This window comes from Malaya genurostris, chromosome 1, assembly GCF_030247185.1.
Source record: "Malaya genurostris strain Urasoe2022 chromosome 1, Malgen_1.1, whole genome shotgun sequence".
NCBI classification, from domain to species: Eukaryota; Metazoa; Arthropoda; class Insecta; order Diptera; family Culicidae; genus Malaya; species Malaya genurostris.
This window is the reverse complement of record NC_080570.1, coordinates 53185034-53207006: the sequence shown is the minus strand read 5'-3', so window position 1 is coordinate 53207006 and position 21973 is coordinate 53185034. Positions and strand designations below refer to the sequence as shown.

The 21973-nt window shown below is 38.5% G+C and overlaps 1 protein-coding gene across 5 annotated transcripts in view; it reads right to left on the bottom strand.

The window, feature by feature from the left end:
• LOC131439540 (cadherin-87A) overlaps positions 1 to 21973 on the bottom strand; it is a 764232-nt gene that overhangs the window by 91298 nt on the left and 650961 nt on the right. For all 5 annotated transcript variants that reach the window (XM_058610700.1, XM_058610709.1, XM_058610716.1 and 2 more), the window contains 5 exons: positions 5500 to 5643; positions 4266 to 4719; positions 2830 to 4186; positions 2518 to 2647; positions 2164 to 2287 (listed from right to left, as the gene is read on the bottom strand). In XM_058610700.1, coding sequence (XP_058466683.1) covers positions 2164 to 2287; positions 2518 to 2647; positions 2830 to 4186; positions 4266 to 4719; positions 5500 to 5643 — 2209 coding nt within the window. The remainder of the gene's footprint in view (positions 1 to 2163; positions 2288 to 2517; positions 2648 to 2829; positions 4187 to 4265; positions 4720 to 5499; positions 5644 to 21973) is intronic.

Genomic DNA, 21973 nt, shown 5'->3' with positions numbered 1-21973 from the left:
ATTTTCAGGATTCAGTTCTAATTCAGGTTCAGAATTCAATTCCAAAATGCACCTCTAAAATTTGGTTTCACCATTTTAGAAGTGCAACCAAAATCAAGAACTAGATTCAGAAGTTTTTGGAGGAAATTCCTGAACTGAATCTAAGTTAAAATCAGGATCCTGATTTGAAAACTTTATCCTGGACCGTAGTTCTTTAACTAAATTCTAGCTGCAGACCAGAACGCAAGTCTAATGGTCAGTGTTACGATTCAGGTTACCGAATAAGAGTCTTGGGCTAGAATTCTAAGTTTCCGGAGCACAGATTCAGTGATCAGTTTAACAATCCAAATCCATCATTCAGTTAAGGAGTTCAGGTCCAGAATTCAGTTCTAGCATTCTGCTTCAAAATTCAGCTCCACAATTCACACCAAATAAACTGAAAAACCCATTTTATTCGTATTCACGTCATTCGGTTATGTATCTGACACTACCCACCCACCTTTTTTTTATTAAAGTAAATGTTTTTGATTTTAATTTTTAAAGTTCATTCGATATTGAAATTTTTTAGTATTTTGATTGAAAAATTTGACTGGTTTGTGAATATCACTGAAACAATACTTTTTTGTGGGCTTTGTCATTTTTCGTCTACTGTTTAAAAATAAAATGGTTGAAAAAGTTTAGCCCTTTTTAGAAGATAGTATAGATCAATTTTGTAAAAATAAGATATGCAATGTGACATTTTAGGGTAAAGTCTACATATCCAGAAAGTTAAATTCAAATCTGCGCGAAAGTCGTCAAATTAAAGTTAATTATAAAATGAATAATTTTCAACAAACGACTTTATTCAAAAAAAATTTTTTCAAGTAATTACATACATATTTTCAAGCGTATGGAAAATAGACATTATGTTCTAAGACCCCCTCCGAAAAAAAATTTCTGGGTACGCGCCTGAAAGAAGCTGTATAAATTTGGAGCAGAATCCGTCAAATAGTTTTCGAGATATCATGGCAACGGTTTTAAAAAATCGTGTTTTGAGAAAAACGTGCTCGAAAGCACACTCCGTCTAACGTCACGTGTAGCTTTTCAACCGCTTTCAATTTCAAAAAATTCTTTCGCCCACGTCTTCGAAAAAAAATTAGACGTGATTTATGAAATTTGTAATTTAAGTATTTCAGTACTTCAGCATCAGGTATTAAATCACATTTGTTATAAGATTCGATATGCCGGAAAGCTAAATGAGAAGCTCCCTTCAAATGCAGGACCGCTTTTACATCCGATGTGCCTTTTATTGTAATTTATTGAAAGATATTTTTTGGGTCAAGAGATGCTTTACAGTATATTTATTTTACGTTACAGACTGACGTTCCAGAGAACTGTTAGTTTTTGTCGTTTTACCCTGAAAATAAAGGAATATTCCTTCAAAACGTCGGCATGTAAAGCAGCATAAATCTTTCAATACATGCAAAACTGTACCACGAAAGCGCCTTTCTGACCAACTCACTCAGCACGGCGAAAGCGATGAAGTTGTTTTTCCACTTCTTCCAGGCCAATGAATTCGAAACTGATTGAATTCAGTGACTTGGTTGATAGTTGATTGAACGAATGGAATGAATAAAATTGTAATTTGTTATTGATAATGCCCAGTAAGCCTAGAGAGGAAAGATCCTCTACTCTTCTGCACGGCCAAACCGCCTGTTCTCAAGGACGGCTAGCTGGGTTCAATGCCGAGGGCAATGATTCTAATTGTATAATCGTTTGAATTTTAGTTTCAATGGATTCCATCCCGAAAAGCAGGTCAAAGAATTCCGTTTGGCGAAATTATTGTTAATTGCATTCAAACTTCCCCAAGAGAGGAAACCTGCTAATGACTGTTATTACGCTGCGACGCCATCTTGCCTCCCCATTTTCATCGTCTGTTTAACCAAATCGTCTCGATGCAAAGTGCTTCGATGCCAGCCCAGCTGAACTCTGTTACGAGTTATCATGATTGAACTTAGTTTCTATTCTGTAGGTATGCAGTTTGCATACGTGGCCGGTTCAACTGCCATCACTATCATCATCATCATCATCATCATCATCAGTGCCATCATTGTCAACGACAGTCGACGGCATCGACGACGGCAACGACGACGACGTTTCACAGGTCACCGTGGGGTTCATTATTGCTAGCAATATTTTACTTACCAATCGGGAAATTTTCCTCGATCGATGCCAGATTGTGTTCCCGTGGGAACTGCGGTGCATGGTTGTTCACGTCCCGGATGGTGATGTTCACGTTGCAGAGCGTCGTAAAGAGACCATCGCTTGCCTGGAAAATGCGTACAATGAATGACACACGAGAAGTAACAGCGTGGTTTTTCTTTGTGTGATGGTGGTGGTGGTGGTGCCTTCGAACCGAATGTGTTCACTTTGTATTAATAGCTACGACTAGCTGTGGGTGTGGCTCTTATTGTTAGCTTAGAATGCTTCAAGCCCCCATTCAGTTGAGAAATCATTCAATACTTAAACGATCCGATTTCACCCCTTTTCGAAACTCACCTCAACAGCAAAGAACACATTTTCCGACTTCAAATGGTTGACGTCAAGCGCGCTGCTCTTGGAGATGGTCAGCTGACCGGTTCGTTTGTCGATTTGGAAGTGATGCGTAATTGCATCATTGCCAATTATTCTGCGTGAATGGAAGATAAAACAAACATCGTTACCTAGTATGCATAATAAAATAGTGAAACGTTTTGGTGAAATAAAACGACGAAGCGGAAGCGACCGTATGCTACAAGATCAAAGAGAATATTGTCGCTTGGCTGCTCATCGTGGGGGTGGCGGGGGCACCCAGTGTTTAAAGCAAAATACCGATAGTTGATTTCCGAAACGACATCCGGATCGCGTGCTTTGATGATTAGCGGGGGTTCGAATGCGGTAGCCCCTTCGTCCACCGAAGCCCGGTACAGAGGACTCTCGCACACCGGGGGTGAATCGTTGGCATCCAGGAGAGTGATTCGGAGCGAAACAACGGACGTTTGGCCGCGGCCTTCGTCGTCGGTTGCTTTGTATGATAAATAATATACGGACTGGTTTTCGTAATCCAAGCAGGGTGCTTTTCCCGGGCCAGCTTCTGCCGACTGGGGCTGAATTTCGTTGGACTGCACGGTGGTGCTCGGTAACGGTGTACTTTCCATCGATGCGGGCCAGTTTGTCGTAACGTCTCGCTCTTCCGTGCTGGAAGTTTCCCAACTGGAAACCGTCGGAGGAGCGATTACGTTTACGTCTTTGAACTCGTTCGATTCGCCACCGTTAAAAATCCGGTACGCCATGTATTCATCCTCATGATCTAGCAATCCCGAGCGGCCATCCGTGGAAACATTGAATTTGTTCATTTCGGGATAGTCCATAGTCAACTCGGCTGAGCTAGGTATTTGCCTTTTTCGCCTACCGGGGACATTTTCGTTGGCCTGTGGTGGACAAGGTGCTACCGTGATCGCTCCCGTTATTGGATCCACGTGAAATAGTTCGGCACCGGTTCCCGATAGTGAGTATCGAATTCCTTGATCACCGAAATGTCCGGAATCCAGATCTCTAGCAATGATCGTCGTTATCAAATGACCGGGATTGGCACTCTCCAGAACGGTAGTCGAGTAGGAGTCCTGTTCGAATATCGGCCGGTTGTCGTTGGAATCAGTGATGGACACTGTCAGTGTTGCCGTTGAGGATAGTTTCGGATTGGTTTTGGTTTCCTCAGCAATAACCAGCACAATAAACTTTCTCTGATTGGGATTCTCGTAATCCAGCGAACCATTCGCCACTCGGATGCTGATTTGGGAAGAACCCATCACCAGTTTGGGTTCCACATCGAACACTTCGGAAACGTCATTCAAACGCAACGAGAAAACTGCATTCTCTCCCACATCCGGATCGTGGACGCTCATTTCGATGGGCAGTGGAGTACCTGGGGCTGTGTTTTCCGACATCGACACAAAGTATTCCTTTTTGTTGAACATTGGAGGCGAATCGTTAACATCCCGTATAGTAATCGACGCTTGAGTGCTGGCCACCGTTAAATTATCGTTTCCCGGAATTCCGTCAATCAACTCTCTAGCCTTGACCGTTAGAATGATCAATCCCGTGTCATCCGGCAGTGCTTCTTTGTCCAACGGTTTTGCCGTACGAAGTTCACCGGTTTGCCGGTCCAGCAGAAAATAATCCATTGGATCTGGAAACAACAACAAAAAAATGACATTGAAGGTAACATAAAAATACGGAATCGTTGAGCTTCAGTTCGTAAAACTTACTCGTCACTAATTCGTAAACGATTTTCCTAGGCTGGCCACGATCACCGTCCCGTGCATGAATGGTCATCACCAGCGTACCAATCGGGCTGTCCTCATTAATAACGGCGGCCAGTGAGCCCTGAAACACCGGTGGACTATTTTGGACATCTTTTACGTGAATTTCCAACCCGGCGGTTGCGTTGAACATGCCATCGGTAGCCTCGAGCAAAATTTGATAAATCATCCGTTCGTTGTAATCCAACCGACCGTTCAGCACCACCGCCGCCGTCAGTTTGTCCTGTCGGCTTTCCAAAATGACGACGGAAAACTTGTCACACGCGTCCGGATTCTGCGACTGTGGAATGCAAGTCACGTCCAGGTTTTCGCCGACCGTATCCTTGTCCATCACCAAGATCCCACCGAACACCGTCGTACCGGGCCGGGCGTTCTCCAGCACTTCCGTTTCGTATGGTACCTGTGGGAATACCGGAAACTAGTTAAAGAAGTTTTGATAATACAGAAAAATGTTTTTCGATTATATTTCCAATCAATCGTCGAATGACAGTTAAGTTCAGCATCGAAACGAAATACCCAGATGGAAAGGAAAAGTATTATTAGCTGTTCAGTTGAACGTCAAATCCATTCATTAACGATAGAACTCGACGTCCCCGAATGATAGAATTTTCTCCCCATGCATTGCACGATTTGCCACTACGTAGTTCAATGAACGATTCCCACGCCACCGGATGCTACCCCGGTTCCATTAACTTCTCTCCAGGATATTACATCATTTGAATACCAATTAGCAGTGAGCAAACCGAAATTAAATAGAACACGGTTGCTGGTGGTTACACACATACACACACACACACATATTGACTCACGTATTCCCGTTCAAACTGGTGGCGGACCGGACGGCCGGCCAGATTCATCACATGAAAATGAAATTGAAAAACTACATCCTGTCAGTAGCACTCTCTACGCGAGTAATTCGAGTGTCCCGGATGGCATGTTTGATGAACAATTTAGCGGGAGGTCAAACAGGAAATCAAAAGCTCATTCCCGATTCGATAAAAGGGATGAAAAACATTCGCCGAGCAGGAGGGCGTTTTCAGTACCGGTTGTAATTACAGTCGAGAGACGGAAATTGGGGTGATTTTAATCGTTCCCTCGACTCAGTCCTGTCGACGAATGGCGGATAACGTAATTGATTATGACAAAACAGATGCACCGATCCCGATTGTCGGACACTTACATTTTGAAATTCCGGCGGATGGTCGTTCTCGTCCAGCACGATTATCTTGATCGGCACGTTGACGATATTGTCGTTTTCGGAATCGATTCCGGCGGTGCTGACGCGATCCTTGATAGATACCGAAAAGGATAAGGTGTCCTGAGCCTGGCGAAAAAAAATGAAATAAATTAATTTGGTGAAATTTTGGTATGAATTGAATTCAGTGGAAACGACGGTGCGAAAAATATGCAAAACGTTAGCTCGATTCACAAAAAAAATCGCTAAAAAGTTACAAATATTATTGATTAAAGCTGCAAATATAAACAAATTCATTCTATTGTAGGGGCGTTAAACGATTTTAGTGTATCAGAACCAGTGCAGCCTGGTTCTGAACTTTCACTGTTACCATAACGTTTTCATTTAAAAAAAATGAACAAACATTTCTTCACCCGCACTACCGAAACTACCCATGCGGCATCAATCATAGTATCCCATGAGTCAGCAGACAAAATTGGACAGTACTAAGGAGTGTATCGAAAATAAGCTATCCACATACATTTGTGTTGTACGCATGTATTTGTGATGGTTTTTTATGCTCAGCTTACAGCATGCTGTGCGTTTGGCTGTTCAGCTTTCGTTTGTTTACTTGATTGTGCAGTTGAAATTCTGCGTTCTCAAAATGTCGCGTATTAAAAAAGAAGTGAAAATTAAGGTTCTGGACACATGACTCAGTGAGAAGGGTATTACTATGCGAATATTGGCGAAGCGGTTTGGAATTCATCATGCCATTAATAGGTTTGGGGAACATTATTCTTTGGATGATCTACCAGGAAGAGACAGAAAACCTGGTTCTTCTGACCCGAAACTGGACCAGAATGTGGCATCTCTAATCATGAAGAACAAATCAATGTCAATACGTGATTTGGCTTAAAAAGCAGGAACGAGTGTCGCAATGATCCAGCGGATCAAGAAGCGAAATCACCTGAAGACCTACAAAAAGCAGAAAATCTCGGTCGAAAGGAACTGGTATGGCAAGCAATATGTTCCTGTGGTTTGAAGTCAACCATTTTTTTACACTACCGGAACTGTAAATGCAGAAATCTATCGACCTGAGTATCTCTAGAAGAGATTGTTGCCTTTATGTAAGAAGCATAGTACTCCTCCACTGTTTTGGCCGGATTTAGCGTCGACTCACTATGCTAAATCCACTCTCAATTGGTTTGCGGAAAAGGGTTAAATCCACCAAATTACCCTCAGCTTCGAACCATCGAACGTTACTGGGCAATCGTGAAGAGGGTCTTCAAGAAGACTGGTAAGGCAGCTGGGAACATGCAAGAGTTCAAAAAAATTTAGGCTCAAGCGTCCAAAAAATGCGATGCAACACTTGTCCGGAACTGCGATAAAGAGCGTTCGATCAAAAGTTCGAAAATTCGTGAAGGAATAACTTCAATTTCATCCGGTTTTCATTATGCTCAAATTTAACCTCGTACAATAAAGGATCAATTTTTAGTTTCAAAAAAATATCGTTTTTTATCATAATTTGAAAGAAAAATTTGTGGATAGCTTATTTTCGATACACTCCTTATTAGTCGAACTCTAACCGTGATGGCAAAAACAGTTAAGCAACACCGTTCAGTGTCAATCAGCGAGAAGGAAATGTCAATGGTACTCTTCTTCAGCTTATTTCGTATCGCTATTCTGGTCGGATCTAGCTTCGGCCCACTACTTCAAGCGATCGTTGAAGGAGAAGGAGAGGCTGAATATCGATGTGGTACACAAATCATGTCTCCATGCCTCCTACGTAATATAATAATTTTGCCAAATTTTATAACTAAAAAAAGGCGGGATGGTAATGTCAGAGACATAACTGGATGCCGTGAATACGACTAAAACTGACATGCCTTTTCCACACATCCGAGTATCGATAATCGCACGTACTAGTTGAGTGATTGTGTGAATTTTTAAACTTTCAGTGCATCACTTGCGTAATTAATAAATGTGGTGAAATTATAAGGTGGAATTTGACAAAAATTTCAAAAACTTACTGAACTTTCTGCACGTCTCGAAAATACAAATTGTTTAGAGATTTAGAAGAATATCCTCAACTCGAATTCAAAAATATAAACCACTCGTCAACGGTGGACAAAAAGTATCTATAATTACAGACAGTAAAATATTATTCACTCACAGGCCAGCTGTAATTCCATACGATTTTTTTAAATACTTTTTATCTTGTTTAATATTATTAAGTTCTTTTATAAAATGTAACATAGTTGGAATCCGCTAGATAAAGCATTCTGTATTTCGATCTATTCTGTATTTCGATCGAATCGGTTTATTCCGATCGAATGAGAAATTTTTTCATTCTACATCTTGATCAAGTTAGAGTTTTCCATACAAAAGTATCACTCGATCGAATTACAGGATGCAAATCTTCATTCATTCGATTGGAATTCAAAATAGAAGTGATTATCACCATTCCAAAGGTTTTGATCTGTAACAATGAACAATTTTGCAATAGGTGTGAAAATCAATTATAAGAGCAATTTGGTTATGAATTGAACATTTCACATGTTTTACTATCGAACAATACGTGTCGTAAGCCCACTACGTTCAATGACTGAAAATATTCTACACGCAGAGAAAAAAATTGTAAATATAATCAAATTTGGGTTTTACGCAACGATTATTTTTGTTAAAATAGTGACAAAAGAAAATCTGGTTTGATATAGAAAACATTGCTGCTTGAAACTACAAAATATGATAATCAATCTTACTCAGTGCGTTAGTTTGTGTCAAACGACATTTTGATAAAAACAACAAATATTTTACTTGTGCGTTCCTGTCAATTTGAAAAATTTGTTATGAATGAACGAACTTTAGATAAAATTAAGAATTCTTGCGCTTTAAAATCACAATCATTCCATTCAATGAATTACCTAAAAATTAGCTATTCCAACTAACGCTATTGTTTGTTGAAAACATACATTTTTGTTTGTTTTTAAAAATAAAATGATTTTTTAATACTAATTTACAAGGTTATATTTTATACTAGTTTTATTTCGATTTAAATTGGTTAAACAATTTCTAAAACCAATTATCTTTAATTGTGAAATTTTTTAAGACATTTGATCGTTTCGTCATTTCCGTTGCTACACGACCGAGTTATTCACATACCGCAGTCAAGCCTTGTTTTTTTTTATTTTCATAGCATCCGAACGATTCGGTACTCCATCAGTCCGGTCAAAATAGAGAACCTGTATCAAATATTTTTTGTAAAGAAAATGTGTTATGTAATGTTATGCAAATTCCTAAAACATACTTAATTATCTACACATACACTTGAATTGTTGAATAGGGGAATTGAAATGAAAGAAGCAGATCAAATTTTACTTATGAAACGCGTACAAACTTTCGCGGGAGACAAAAATGCTGTGGTTTATATGCGCGAGAAAAAATTGTTCTGGTTTATATGAAATAAAACTAACATGGTTCATTTAAACAGTAAACTTAGTTGTATCATTACACAAATAATATCATAGATAAATTGAACCTAGTTTTTTTTTTCTTGATATAAAGGTATAGCAGGATTGAGTCAACGAGGACATTGCCGATAACATTAACTCAACTTTGGTTGATATGTAAAAAATAGTCAGTTTATTTCAACAATAAACTCAGCCGGAATAAATCTATTTTTGGTTTGGTTGGACCAAAATTTTTATTTAAATCAAACATCATTGTTTCATTGGATCATTGTTTTTGTTGAAGGGAGAAATTGGCTTGTAACAATCATATTCTAGCTTAAAATGAATATAAATCAAATTTAAAAGTTACTAACTGTTTTGTCATGCTCAATTGCTCTGCGTGTATAATTAAATGTGTACGTGTAGCGTGTCGGGCAACGCTTTGTGCGATGATTCGTTCAATTCAAACAGTTGAAATTGCGGGCCTCACTTAAGCACTGTATTTTGCTTGTTCATATCGCTTGGTCATTTCGCCGAAAGACGTTTCGTCTAAAGGGTTATTTCGCCGAATGCCATTTCGCCGAACACAATTTCCCCGAAAGGGTCATTTCGTCGAATTCTTCAATAGTCTTCATATCGTAATTGGAATTGATTCGAAATAAAGACAAATGAAAAATGATAATGTTTCCTCCCGTTTCGTTGAACTACAATCACACTTCTTAAAAAATAATCCAGAAAAACTTGAATGATATTTTTTTTTCTTTTTTGTTTTATTTTTATTTCATAATCTTCATGATTGCAAAAAAAATTGTTGACTTTATTAGAGCGCCTACCAGGCAATTGTTTGCGGTATTTGCCGATAACTTAGTGCAAATGAAAAATATATCGAATGCGGCTTCGCCACATCGTTTTATTCGCTACCGCTCGTTCGAACCTAACTGAAGTAAAGAGACCTAGTTTTGAATAGACTGGGCAAACGAGGCCCGGTTACATATTTGTATGCAAAAGGCCGCTGCTTCAAAAGGCGGGTCGGCGGCCAACTAAGCTGGCGTCGCCTCGGCTCCGATTATGTGGCTACGCCACATCAATTATCCAGGAGACTTAAAACAAATAGATAATTTTGATGAATAACCAGAATGTGCAGGTTCCTAATTCATTGAGTGATGTAAACGAAATTACCCTTACGTCGAAATGACTCTTTCGTTGAAATGACTCTTTCGGCGAAATGACACATTCGGCGAAACGACTTTCGGCGAAATGACCCATTCGGCGCAATGACCTGCTCCCGTTCATACCAAACATTTAAGAAAACTTCAATTTGGAGTTATTTGTGGTTGTGGCTGACCACATTTCTGATGATATGGAGAAAATATCATGTTGCTATTTTGAACACAACAAGAGACATTTGAGATTAAGTTCTACTCATTCTTGTACATTTTTGGTAAGATTCTACATAAATGTGTTTTTATTATGTATGATTACCTTTTTTATAATAAATAGGTATAGAAATCGCTCAAACTTTAGAGAATGTTTTTAAAAGTGTGGAAAAGCATATTAGATTTGTTCGTATTCTTGTCATCCAGTTATGTCCCTGATATTACCCACCCGTATGTAATGATGATGTCAATCGGCGTTGTTATATGGACGAGTTTAAAGCCCGTTAATACTACTGTTGATTTACCTTCTGGTTTTGTTCACAGCAACACGTTTAAGAATCGTTTATCTGTAGCTTTGTAAACCGAACCGATGTATAAATATTAGAATAACTGGAATGTGGTTGAATAGTAATTGCACACTGCCGGCAAATGCAACCTACCACTTTAGCATTCTTAATTCGGAAGCACGTTTCGCAAAACGCCTGCTTCCACACGTATGCTTCCGGATTCTTCCGCATCCAAAGGGCGTAGGTGTTCTCAATTGGCATTCTTCTTTTACCAGAAGGAACATTTTCCAAATATCATCGGTAGCGTCTGGTGTGCCACATGATACACAAACAGACACACATACACTCATACGTGCGTGATGTGCTGAAATTTGTTTGCCAAAGCTGTTGCAGTGATTGCGATTGTGTGCAAACAAATAAATTTTCTTGCTTCCCTATTATCTGCGATTACCTGTCTCGCTCCTCTCCCGCTGATGCTGCTGCCGCTACTGTTAATCTCACAGAAAACATTCGCATTTGTACCCACGGACTCTCTCACCTCCCCCCCCCCCCTGCCATCACTAAGTTATTGGCTTCCACTGCTTGCGCAAACAGGGCACGAAGATCAGCAGGAGGACGCCTTTTGTCAAACATCCACGTCACTAAGAAGCTGTTCCGGCAAGTCATGTTGCATTTGTGCAGCGATAACAATAACAGCGTTTTACTTCTTGTGAGTATACCACTCAGCACACACCTAGGGTGGTTGTTCCTATGTTCACATTTGATGTGCATACATTCAAACTGAACCGCTTGCCACTGAATTTTACCAAACACATCCAATATCGACCTTAACTGCTGTCAAATGTATGGATTTGACAGTACTTGGAGATGGAACTGGGTAAATGTTGGCTTCAAGCGAAAATGGCATTAGGTAGACCATAAGGAGCAGTTCTCCTACGTAGGGCAGGTTCGTTCGAACATTTTCCGTATTGTTATCCGCCGTAGAGGATCCCCTTAAAATGAATTACGCTGCTTAAAATGTCTCCTTTCTGTGCGTTATTCACAATTTGCTGTTGTTGTTGTAATTGTGTGTTGATAGGAAAAACCAATCAAAAACACCGTAGTAGTTGTAGAATCCACCTCCATATTCCATTGCCTACTTTGTTACATTGGTTTGTGACATTGCCCAACATGACAGTTAATACAATACAAAACAAGAAGCATATTTTTGTTTATTTAATCATGAATATTTTGCTCAGGTGATTGCTCAATTAATGGGTCATTGTCTGACAACCAGCCAACGGAACCATATTGACATTGTAAGTGTTACTATCTTAAATCAAAATCAAAACGAAGCATAATAGCACTCCTTGGGGTAAATTTAGTCTTCAACCTAAACCAGAATAGATTGACTGAATATTTCTGCCCTTTCTCGTCTTGAAGCAGCTTCGAGGTGCACCACGAAGTGGTTGTTTACTGAAGCAAGTACCTACTCTTCTGTACAGCGACGAATACCCTCCAGTCAGTCTCGCAGTTTAAGAGCTTCCCGAGCTTCAGCCAGCCGGCTTTAGTTCAGTTCCGCCGTTTTCCCAAGCAATATGGAGTAGTAGAGTGGTGCTACCGTAAAATTTTCTACAGCGCTTTAAAATCCGCTCTCTCTCTCTCTTCAAGTGAAGTACAGTTTTTACTTTACCGGCAGCGCGGGCAAAGGTTGATTACAGCTACTACTACTACTACTACTACTAAGGAGATCTTGGTTGAAGGTAAGTTCCGACTGCTGTTAAATCGCAGTCTGGTTAGTAAGTTGAAACTGTTTCCTCCAAGCGCTCTAAATTTCGAATTTCGCACTATTCGACAATGAAAATACTTCTGCTTAGCACGTTTAATTGAAGGTTTTCGAATCGATTAGCGGTTAAAAGATTTCACTAATCATGGAATTGAAAGTATAGCAGAAAAGTTTGACGCGAGTGGTTAGATCAATACACAGGGTGACAATGGAGTAAGTTTTACAGGTGACACAATTCAACAAACAATACAAGTTTTAACTGCTTAACTTTTCAAATGACGCAATATTCTACTCGTAAAGAATTTTACAACCTCCGAGTTTAATTTGCACTCGGCTAGCAAGTGCGACAGAATGAATTCATATGCACAATTTACCAACCAAGCAGATTTGTGCTTCTGTGGTTCAGTTGATTGACTGATTGGCGTTATGATCTAATGTTTCTCGGTTAAAGTCGCGCAGTTGCAATCAATCTTTTGTTTTTTTTTTATTTAATTCGATTTCAAGTCATGTATTTTCAAGCGTTTTTAAGCGTTTGATGAACTACATACTGAACGAAATACTCGTTCAGTTTGTTGGAATGGTTTGTTGTTGTTTTCTTTCCTACAAAAGAGTAAATGGTCTGTTTCAAAATCGGCAAACGAAGGACCCGAATAGACGTAACCGACAAAAAGCGTTGTTTTCTTACCGCTCAATTTTCTCAGAGATGGCTTAGCGAATTTAACAAGCTTAGGCTTGTTTGAAAGCTACGATTGAATTGTAAATCAAGTTCGAAGATCTAATGGCTGGAATTTCCGATTCCGGAGATATAATGGTAAAAGTAACGTAAGTGACAAAACGCGTAGTTGTTTTACCGCTCAATTTTCTTATAGATGACTTGATGGATTTCAACAAGTCTAAACTCATTTGAAAGTTACTGTTGAATTATGGATCAAGTTCGAAGATCAAATGGCTGTCACTGCTGGTTCCTGAGATACTCCATGGAGTCCCGGGCCACCAGAAAAGACGTGAATAGTTTCGAATCGTGTATATTTTTGTTCTAGAACAAGCCTATAGATGGCCCAATACCATGACAATCATGACAATCTATCCACTACTAGTGTTTGAATGACAGCTGATCGTGTCAGACGAGTTCTAGTCTTCATCAAGCTATGGAAAAAGACGCACCAGCGCATTCATGCATAAAAGCAATGGTGAATTTGAATGATTGGCGGTACGGATTGGTCCACCATCCCCCGTATTCTTCTGATCTGGCTCCCAGTGACTATTATCTATTTTCAAACCTGAAACGTTTTTTCCAGAGAAACAGTTTTTTGTCGCATGCTGAGGTCATTGCAAAACCGGATGCCTATTTTGAAGGCCTTGGCAAATCTTTTTTTTTTTTTCAAAGGACATCAAAATGTTGAAGAACCGATATGTCAAGTGTATCTCTCCAGATGGAGATTATGCTGAAGAATAAAAAAGTTTTCACTATAAAAAGTCGACTTTTTCTTTGTTAGGCCCGAGACTTCTCATTTCATGTAGTATAATGGTATAAGTGACGTAACCGACAAAACGCATTGTTTATTTACCGCTCAATTTTCTCAGAGATGGCTGAGCTGATCTTTACAAACCAAGGCTCTCGAGGTTTCTCTGGTTCTGGACATGTAATGGTATAAGTGACGTAAGCAACTAACCGCACATTTTTCATCGGCTGATTTTTTTCGAACATGACTAAACAAATTTCGATAGACTTATTTGACTTATTTGAAAGCTAGCAATGTCAATCAAATTTGGAAGGTTTATGACGAACATTTCAGTTTAGAGAGATACAATGTTTTATGTGATGTAACCGACAAATCTCAGTGTTTTTCAATGCAACAAAATTTCTCGGAGATAAAACAGTCGATTTCGAAGGACTTAACCTCATTTGAAAGCTACTGTTAGGTTGTTTGATTAGCTTGCTTTACTAAAGGCCTAGAATAGAACCCAACAAATGTTTTAATGAGACTATTTAAATGGCAAAAGAAAGGCACTATCACACCACTAAATGGATTTAGGAGGGTTTTTTGTAGATTTACAGGAAAACTTTGCATAGTTCTTTAGGAATTATTCAATGGTAAAGAACCGATTTGTAGAATCTATCCGATGTTCGTAACTGTTCAGTGCTTTTTGACATCCATTTATTTACCTAATCTTAAATTCAGGACCAGGATTGAGAAACTGGAACTGAATTCCAGGATTACATTCTACCTGGGACATGTTAGAAATTCTATTGTAAAATTCAGGTTACGAATCCGAATCAACAATTCAGAACTTAGTTCTAGAGCTCTGGAATTGAACTCATTTTCCGGATCCAGGTTCCAGATTTATTTCTAGAACATGAATTTTCAGCCTGAAGTAAGAGACTGAACTCCGTTTCAAATTCTAGTAGGCAGTAAATTCTAAAACAGAATTCTGGAATTAAATTCTGGTTCAGAGGTCAGTTCCAAAGTTAAAGTTCGGGATTCACATCTAGAATATAGTTCCGAGACTCAGATCTGAAGTTCACATTTTAACTGTTCCAGAATTCTGAATTTGAGTTTCTGAGTTAGAGCTTTGGTTTCGAGTTCCGAACACAAATTAAAGAACTAAACTCAGTTCCAAAATCTAACGAAGAAACCAGTTACAAAAATGTGGTTCCTGAATTAGGAATCAGTTCCAGATTCTTTAGTAATCAGGAATCAAAACTAATTGGCCCAAGTGGCACGTTCCCCTAGTTATTTGGAGATTGATGTCTTGAAGTAGGTTCTTATTAATTTCCTGATGGGAAGGAAAGGATAAACGGAATATGGAAGGGCACTGTGAAGTGGATGTGGCGGAAAAACAGCACAAAACATAAAGAAACAAATTGTTCTACATCCCTGAACGATCTGCAGATGCCAAGATGCACAGATAATAAAACCTCCAACCCCCGAGAGGAATCAGAGATTTTACAAAAGCGACACCATTCTGTATTCCCGGAAGAATGCAGAACGATTCGCAGTATGTACGAGCAGAAGTAAATTCGACACCTCATAAAGGATACCAAACAATCCGCTAAAACCCATTTGGGTCAATATAGAAATGATTCAGTAACTCCAGGAAGAACGATGAACCCCTCTAACTATAGTTCCTTACCACATTGGGCGAGAAACGATAGAATATCCTTTAATTTTGGCTCCGCATACACAGATTCAAAAAAGTGTCTGACTGTCGGAACAAAAATAAATTCGTTAACCACAGATTCTCTGCTTAAGTGTCGATTGTATTCCACACAGAATCGCGTAGATTTCTGCTTGAAACATAGTACAGTTTCTACCAAGTGAATGAGACTGCTCTAGCCTCATTTCACGACAGTAGACACCAGATCCAGCACGACCATTCAACAGAGAACCGTCCGTATAACAAACTATATGTTCATCAAGTTATCGTCCCTAAAAAAATAGACAAACATTCCTCACGAAGAGGATATTCCACAATGAATGTTGTGAAAGGAGAGTTAGGTCCCTTTCTTTCGAAAACACTAAGGGTGCGTTGGCTCTCTGCCAAAATAGCTCAGCTCTCCTAGCCATAAAGAACAACCGGTCTAATGAACGTTTTGTAGATGGTCATTTTCGTGCGGTGGCATACTATATTCGATCGAAGGGTTTTTCCTGGGTTCAAAGTAGGCACGATGTCCGATGTATGTTTCCATCATCATCTCAAGGTTACAAGTCACAACACAATATCTACGTCGTCTGACGACATGGTAAAGTTATTTTGCAACACGTTAACCGCTCATGTCTCTTACCTAAAATTCATTTAAATTTGAAATGCTTTAACGACGAAATGGAAAAGAGAAATAAAAAACGGTTTACGTACATTTTGCATAAAACGATGACATTGTAAAAAATGTTTCTACTACTTGTACAAGACAATAAATCAGGTTATCAAATTCTAAACTAAGTATATGTGTATGTGTCTAGTCGGCGACGGTATTCTGGTCCGTATATTCGGGTTGACGATAGTAGCGTGCTATCGTAAGCAATTCCGTGCAGTACCCGAACATTGAAGCATATTTTCACTTTCTAACGGAACCGCACTATGCTCCCATCGTCCTACGAAATACCAACAGACGGTATCTTAATGAACTATCCGTGACTCACCTGAGGAGGAAATGCTACCCCCACTAAAACGAAAGGAATTATGATGGTCTAATGTTAGGAAAAGCCGTGATGCTAATGCCGGATGCCTCGATGGAATACCTCTGCCTCCCTCGGAGAAAGATATGCCGCAGTGCCAGGCAGGAACGGTGACATTCCCACCATTATAGCTTGATGATGATCCTGATCTACCGCAGATTCCGACTACACGGCACACCGTTCCCGGGCGTTTTGCACGTGCTACGCTGTTTGCTTAGTGGGACGATGGAGAATATGGACGGTCGGTCGGTGAATCGGCTGTGTGTGTCCGTATGTGCTTTGAGTAGCGACTAGGAAACCATTCTTCGAGCAGGGGCTTAAAGCCCCCGAACGAAGGATTATCGGCACACAAGGAGTCTGAAATTACGCAGCTTAATTTGCCCTTTCTATGGGCTCATGTCAAACGCTTGCTCCGGTGCTGGATGGGAGTGCTTGAAAGATTTACCTTTTGTGATGTGATGATAGACTTTGAGTTGCTCGTATAAACAAAAGCGGCGCAATCACTGTGGAAGTCTACTTGTATACTACTTCACATTTATGTCAGTTGGGTCAATGAGCTAAATTGAGAGAAGTTTAGTTCGATTGAAAGGGCTTTTCCTTTCACATTTCTAACACTGATGCCAGATTCAAGTATTGCTGATTTTACATCTTCTAAGTAACCCATCAATGGAGCAATTCACTCAAACATTCAAGAACATGTGAAATTGTGCGGCTCCAATGAAATTTTAGTAAATGTTAGTCCGATACAGATCGCATTTAGAAACCGTGAAAATTCTAGGTATTTTTACGTGTACTATGAAAGCAATGTTGGTTGTGCTGGGCAGCTCACTACCGAGAGTGTTTAAGAAAGGCTTCTCCTATTAGCGGAGTTTTTCGCTCCTTATTGGTAAATTGCTGAAGTTCTATGATCATCCAGTTTTACCATTTTGATTTTATCATAAAAAAGACGAACATTATTTAAAAGGAAATCGTTTGCCTAGAAGAAAAATACAAATTCCTACTTAAAAATAAAGCTCGTTTCGGAAGGGAGCGAGTTTTTACAGGTTGGAGTCCGTGCTAGACGCAAAAAGAGTTTGATTTAACTTTGGGTGTGATAAAAACAGCTATTGTCCTGCGTTAAATAGCATTGGGTTTCACACAAAAGATTAGAAATTGGGTGCCGTAAGAGTTAAATCCGAGAAATTTGTTACAGCAAAACTGTAACATGTCTGAAAAGTTACTAGAACGGCAAAACAAAAAGTCTTCTTTTCCATTGTATTATCCGTAGTAACTGAAAATGAATTTTTTATGACAATCTTGAACGCAAAAAGACAGTCATAAAACTCGGTGAGCTGGCAAAATTGACTCCAATGTCAAATATTCATGTTGATTAGGTGAATTATTGCAAGCGGTGCCGTAAATTCCTAAACCCGAACTCGATCCATACCTAACAAAAATGAAAATCTTTACTGGTACCCGACCCGAATCCCAAAAAATTCACTGAGAAACGGGTACGACCACTTTTGTTGATTGAAATGGAAGATGTTTTTTTTGGTTATTGGTTGCTTTTGAAATATTTATTTCACGTTAACGGTCCACGTTTTGAAGGTTTATTCCTTCATCTTCAGGGCAACTATAAATTTACTTACATAAATTAGTCACAAACAACGACTACAAACATTTTAATGTCGCAACCTACTTGATGAGAAATGTTTGTAGTCATTGTGAGTAAAATTCTGGATATTGCAATTTGTGAAAATAATTTGTGACTAATTTATGGATGTAAATTTATAGTTACCCTGAAGATGAAGAAATAAACCTTCGAAACGTAGGTCATTAACGTGAAATAAATATTTCAAAAGCAACAAACGACCAAAAAAGTCATCTTTCAATGCAACCAAATTATTATTATTTTTTATTCCGAATCTGCCCCGAACTCTCAGGTTGCTTTTTCGGGTAGATTTTTGGGCTCGAATATCACAAACAAATGTTTAAATTCTTGAGCCCAAACGCGAAAAAACTAATTTCTTATTCCGAACTGGACCCGAGCTCTAACGAACCCAGTATTTAAACGCGAACCCACAGAAACAAATTTCTTATCCCGAACCGTACCCGGCCTTTAGGTTTCAATTTTGGGTCGATTTCCGGATTTGTAGACACGAAAACTGACCATCTCTACATGAAAATTTTCAAATCCGACCCTTAACCTATTGTTTTATTATTTGAAAATTCGACTCGCGCCCGATTAAAAAAAAAATCATTCTTGTTAACTTGTTCTGGCTCCGAATCTTATCCAAACTTTTGGGGTTCATTTTCGGGTCGATTTTTGAGATCGAATATCAGAAACTCATTTATCTGTATATGTAAATTCTAAAGTCCGAAACCAACCAGTATCCGATTAATAAAAAAAATCTCGTACTTGTACCCGATCTAAACGCGAAAAAAACTCAATCCTATCTATAAGTAAGTTCTAAAACCTCATTCCGAAAAAAACATATTTCTTATCCCTAACTCTTAGGGTTAACTTTAGGGTCGATTAGTGGGTTCAAATAATCGAAACTCGATCGTATCTATATTCAAATTTAAAAATTCGAAACCGAAAAAACTAATTTCTTATCTCGAACACTTAGGGTTTGATTTTGGATCGATTTCTGGGTTTGTAGATACGAAATCCGACTATCGATACAAGAAAATTATCAAATCCGACACCTAACGAATATTTTTTTTGTTATCTGAAAATTCGACTCGCATCCGATTTAAAATGAATATCTTCACCGAACCCGAAATAAACTGTTCTGGTTCCGAATCTGACCCGAATTGTTAGGGTTGGTTTTCGGGACGATTTTTGAGATCAAATATCAGAAACCCGTTTATCTGTATATGTGAATTCTAAAGCCCTAAACCGATCAGTAGGAAATTTATTTCTAAAACCGACCCACACCCGATTAATAAAAAATAAATCTCGTACTCGTACCCGACCCAAACGCGAAACAGAAACTCAATCCTATCTATATGTAAGTTCTAAAACCCGAACCGAACCCGAACTCTTAGGATTAGTTTTCGGGTCGATTAGTGGGTTCAAATAATCGAAACTCGATCATATCTATATCCAAATTTATATATCCGAAACCGAAAAAACTAATTTCTTAGTCCGAACTCTTAGGGTTTATTTTTGGATCGAATTTTGGGTTCAAAGATACGAAATCTGATAATCGCTACATGAAACTCGAAATTAATTGTTCTAATTTTAGAGTTCGAATATCCGACACCAGATCATCTCTATATAAAAATTTTTAAACTCGAACCCAAAAAAAAAAAAAATTTCTTATACCGAATTTGACCCGAACTCTTTGAATTCGTTTTCGGATCGATTTTAGACCGAATAATTGAATTCTGACCATCTCATTACAAAAATTGTTCAACCCGAATTCGAAAAGACAAATATCGTATCCCAAACCGAACTCGAAATCTTTAGGTTCGTTTCTAGGTCGATTTTAGGTATAAACATCACAATCTCTATAAGAAAGTTCTTAAACCCGAACCCGAAAAAAAATCACTTATCTCGAACCGGACCCGAACTCTCAGAGTTTCTTTTCGGGTTGATAATCGGGTTTAAAGACACGAATCCTGATCATCTCCACATGAAAATTCTCTAATCCGACCCATACTCGATTTTTGTCTGAACCTGACCCGTAACCGATTAAAAAATAAGAATCTTCATTCGTATTCGAACCGAAACGTTTCGGCTTCGTTTATTGGTCGATTATTGAGTTCAAATATCCAAAATCAGACGGTTTGTATATGCAAATTCACAAACCCGGACCCGACCAGTGTCAAATTTTTCAGTTTTAAAACCAGCTCGTACCCAATTATTAATAAAACCGAACTCGAATTTTTTTTCTGATCTGCAACCGGACCCGAATTCTTAGGATTTGTGTTCAGGTCGATTTTTGGGTTTTAATTACCGAAACCCAACCATCCCTATATGAAAATTTTAAACCCGATACCGACCCGTACCAATTTACAAAAAGAAATCTTTGCCCGTATCCGAATCCAATTTTTTTTTGAATTAGTTTGGGTTTCGGGTTCAAATACTCATAACCCGACAATCTCTACTGTACACTACGATCTACTTCTGAGTGATTCAACCATCAAAGGATCATTTTATAGTATTCAACAAAGTGGGTATGATAACGTTCGGGCACATAATACTGCTTATCGGAATATACTTCACTTCCATTGAAAGAATAATAGATTCCAAAAAGTTACGAATTAAATTAAATCTTGCCGGTTTGACATGAGTACGAACGAAACTGACACGTTTTCGTTCATCTACTTTAGATTAGCCTATTTCAAGGGAAGAATTTATTTTTAATAAAGCTTTGAGATCGACTTTTTGGTCCTAAAAAGAACCGATTAACTGAACTTCTTCGATGCTTAAGCTGGTGCCATTTCCTCGAATGCGAAGCATCAGCAGAATATCCATGTAAATAATTTCTTCTTGTGTCCTTTGGGATCGATCGGTTGATCTTTAAAATGTCAATGTGAAACTTCAATTCCTGTAGAGTGATTCCATATGAACACGAATGTAGATTTTACTTGTGTATTTTTTGGTTGAACTTAAATATTCTTCATGGCAAAATAGAACATTTTGCATAATTAGCCTAGCTAACCCTACTTTCCAAGCATAAATTCTTTGAAAAAATAGCTATATCAAAAACGCTTTGTCCGATTCGATTGTTGTACTTATATTGTTGTGGGGACTATTTTTGGATACAATGAGGTTTCTTTTAACACGGGGCCGCGTAAAAAAAAACACGAAAACCGCGTAACTTTGGAAATCCGTTTGGTGTAATCTCCCATCAATTTTTTTTGGGAAAAAACTACTTTGGGACCTTGTAACTTCTAAAATCCATGTAGAAAGAAAAACCGCAAAATCGAGGATTTTTTTTTATGTCAAATGTCTTAGAAATGTATGCAATTTCCAGATCTGGGTGTAAATTTAAAAGATTTTTTTTGAAAAAAAATCGAACTTTTTCTAAGAGAGATAACTTTAAATACATTAGTAAGACAAAACAAGATAATCGGATAACTTTGAAAATTGGTTTAAAAAACGGCGTAGCTTCGGAAATCCGCGTTAGTTTTTAATCGAACTTTTTCTAAGACATATAACTTTAAATACATTAGTAAGACAAAACAAGAAAACTGGATAACTTTGAAAATTCGTTTAAAAAACGGCGTAGCTTCGGAAATCCGCGTTAAAAGAGCCGTGTAAAAAACCGTATTAAAAAAAGCGTAAAAAGACCTCAGTGTGAATGAAAAATCACAATCAGGTTAAAGTCGGGTCAAAATAAACGATATAAAAAATATGCACTGTGAAAAAATGTTGAATTTTTACATATATATTTTTTATTAAAACAAACAAATTTTCTCAATAAATGTACCA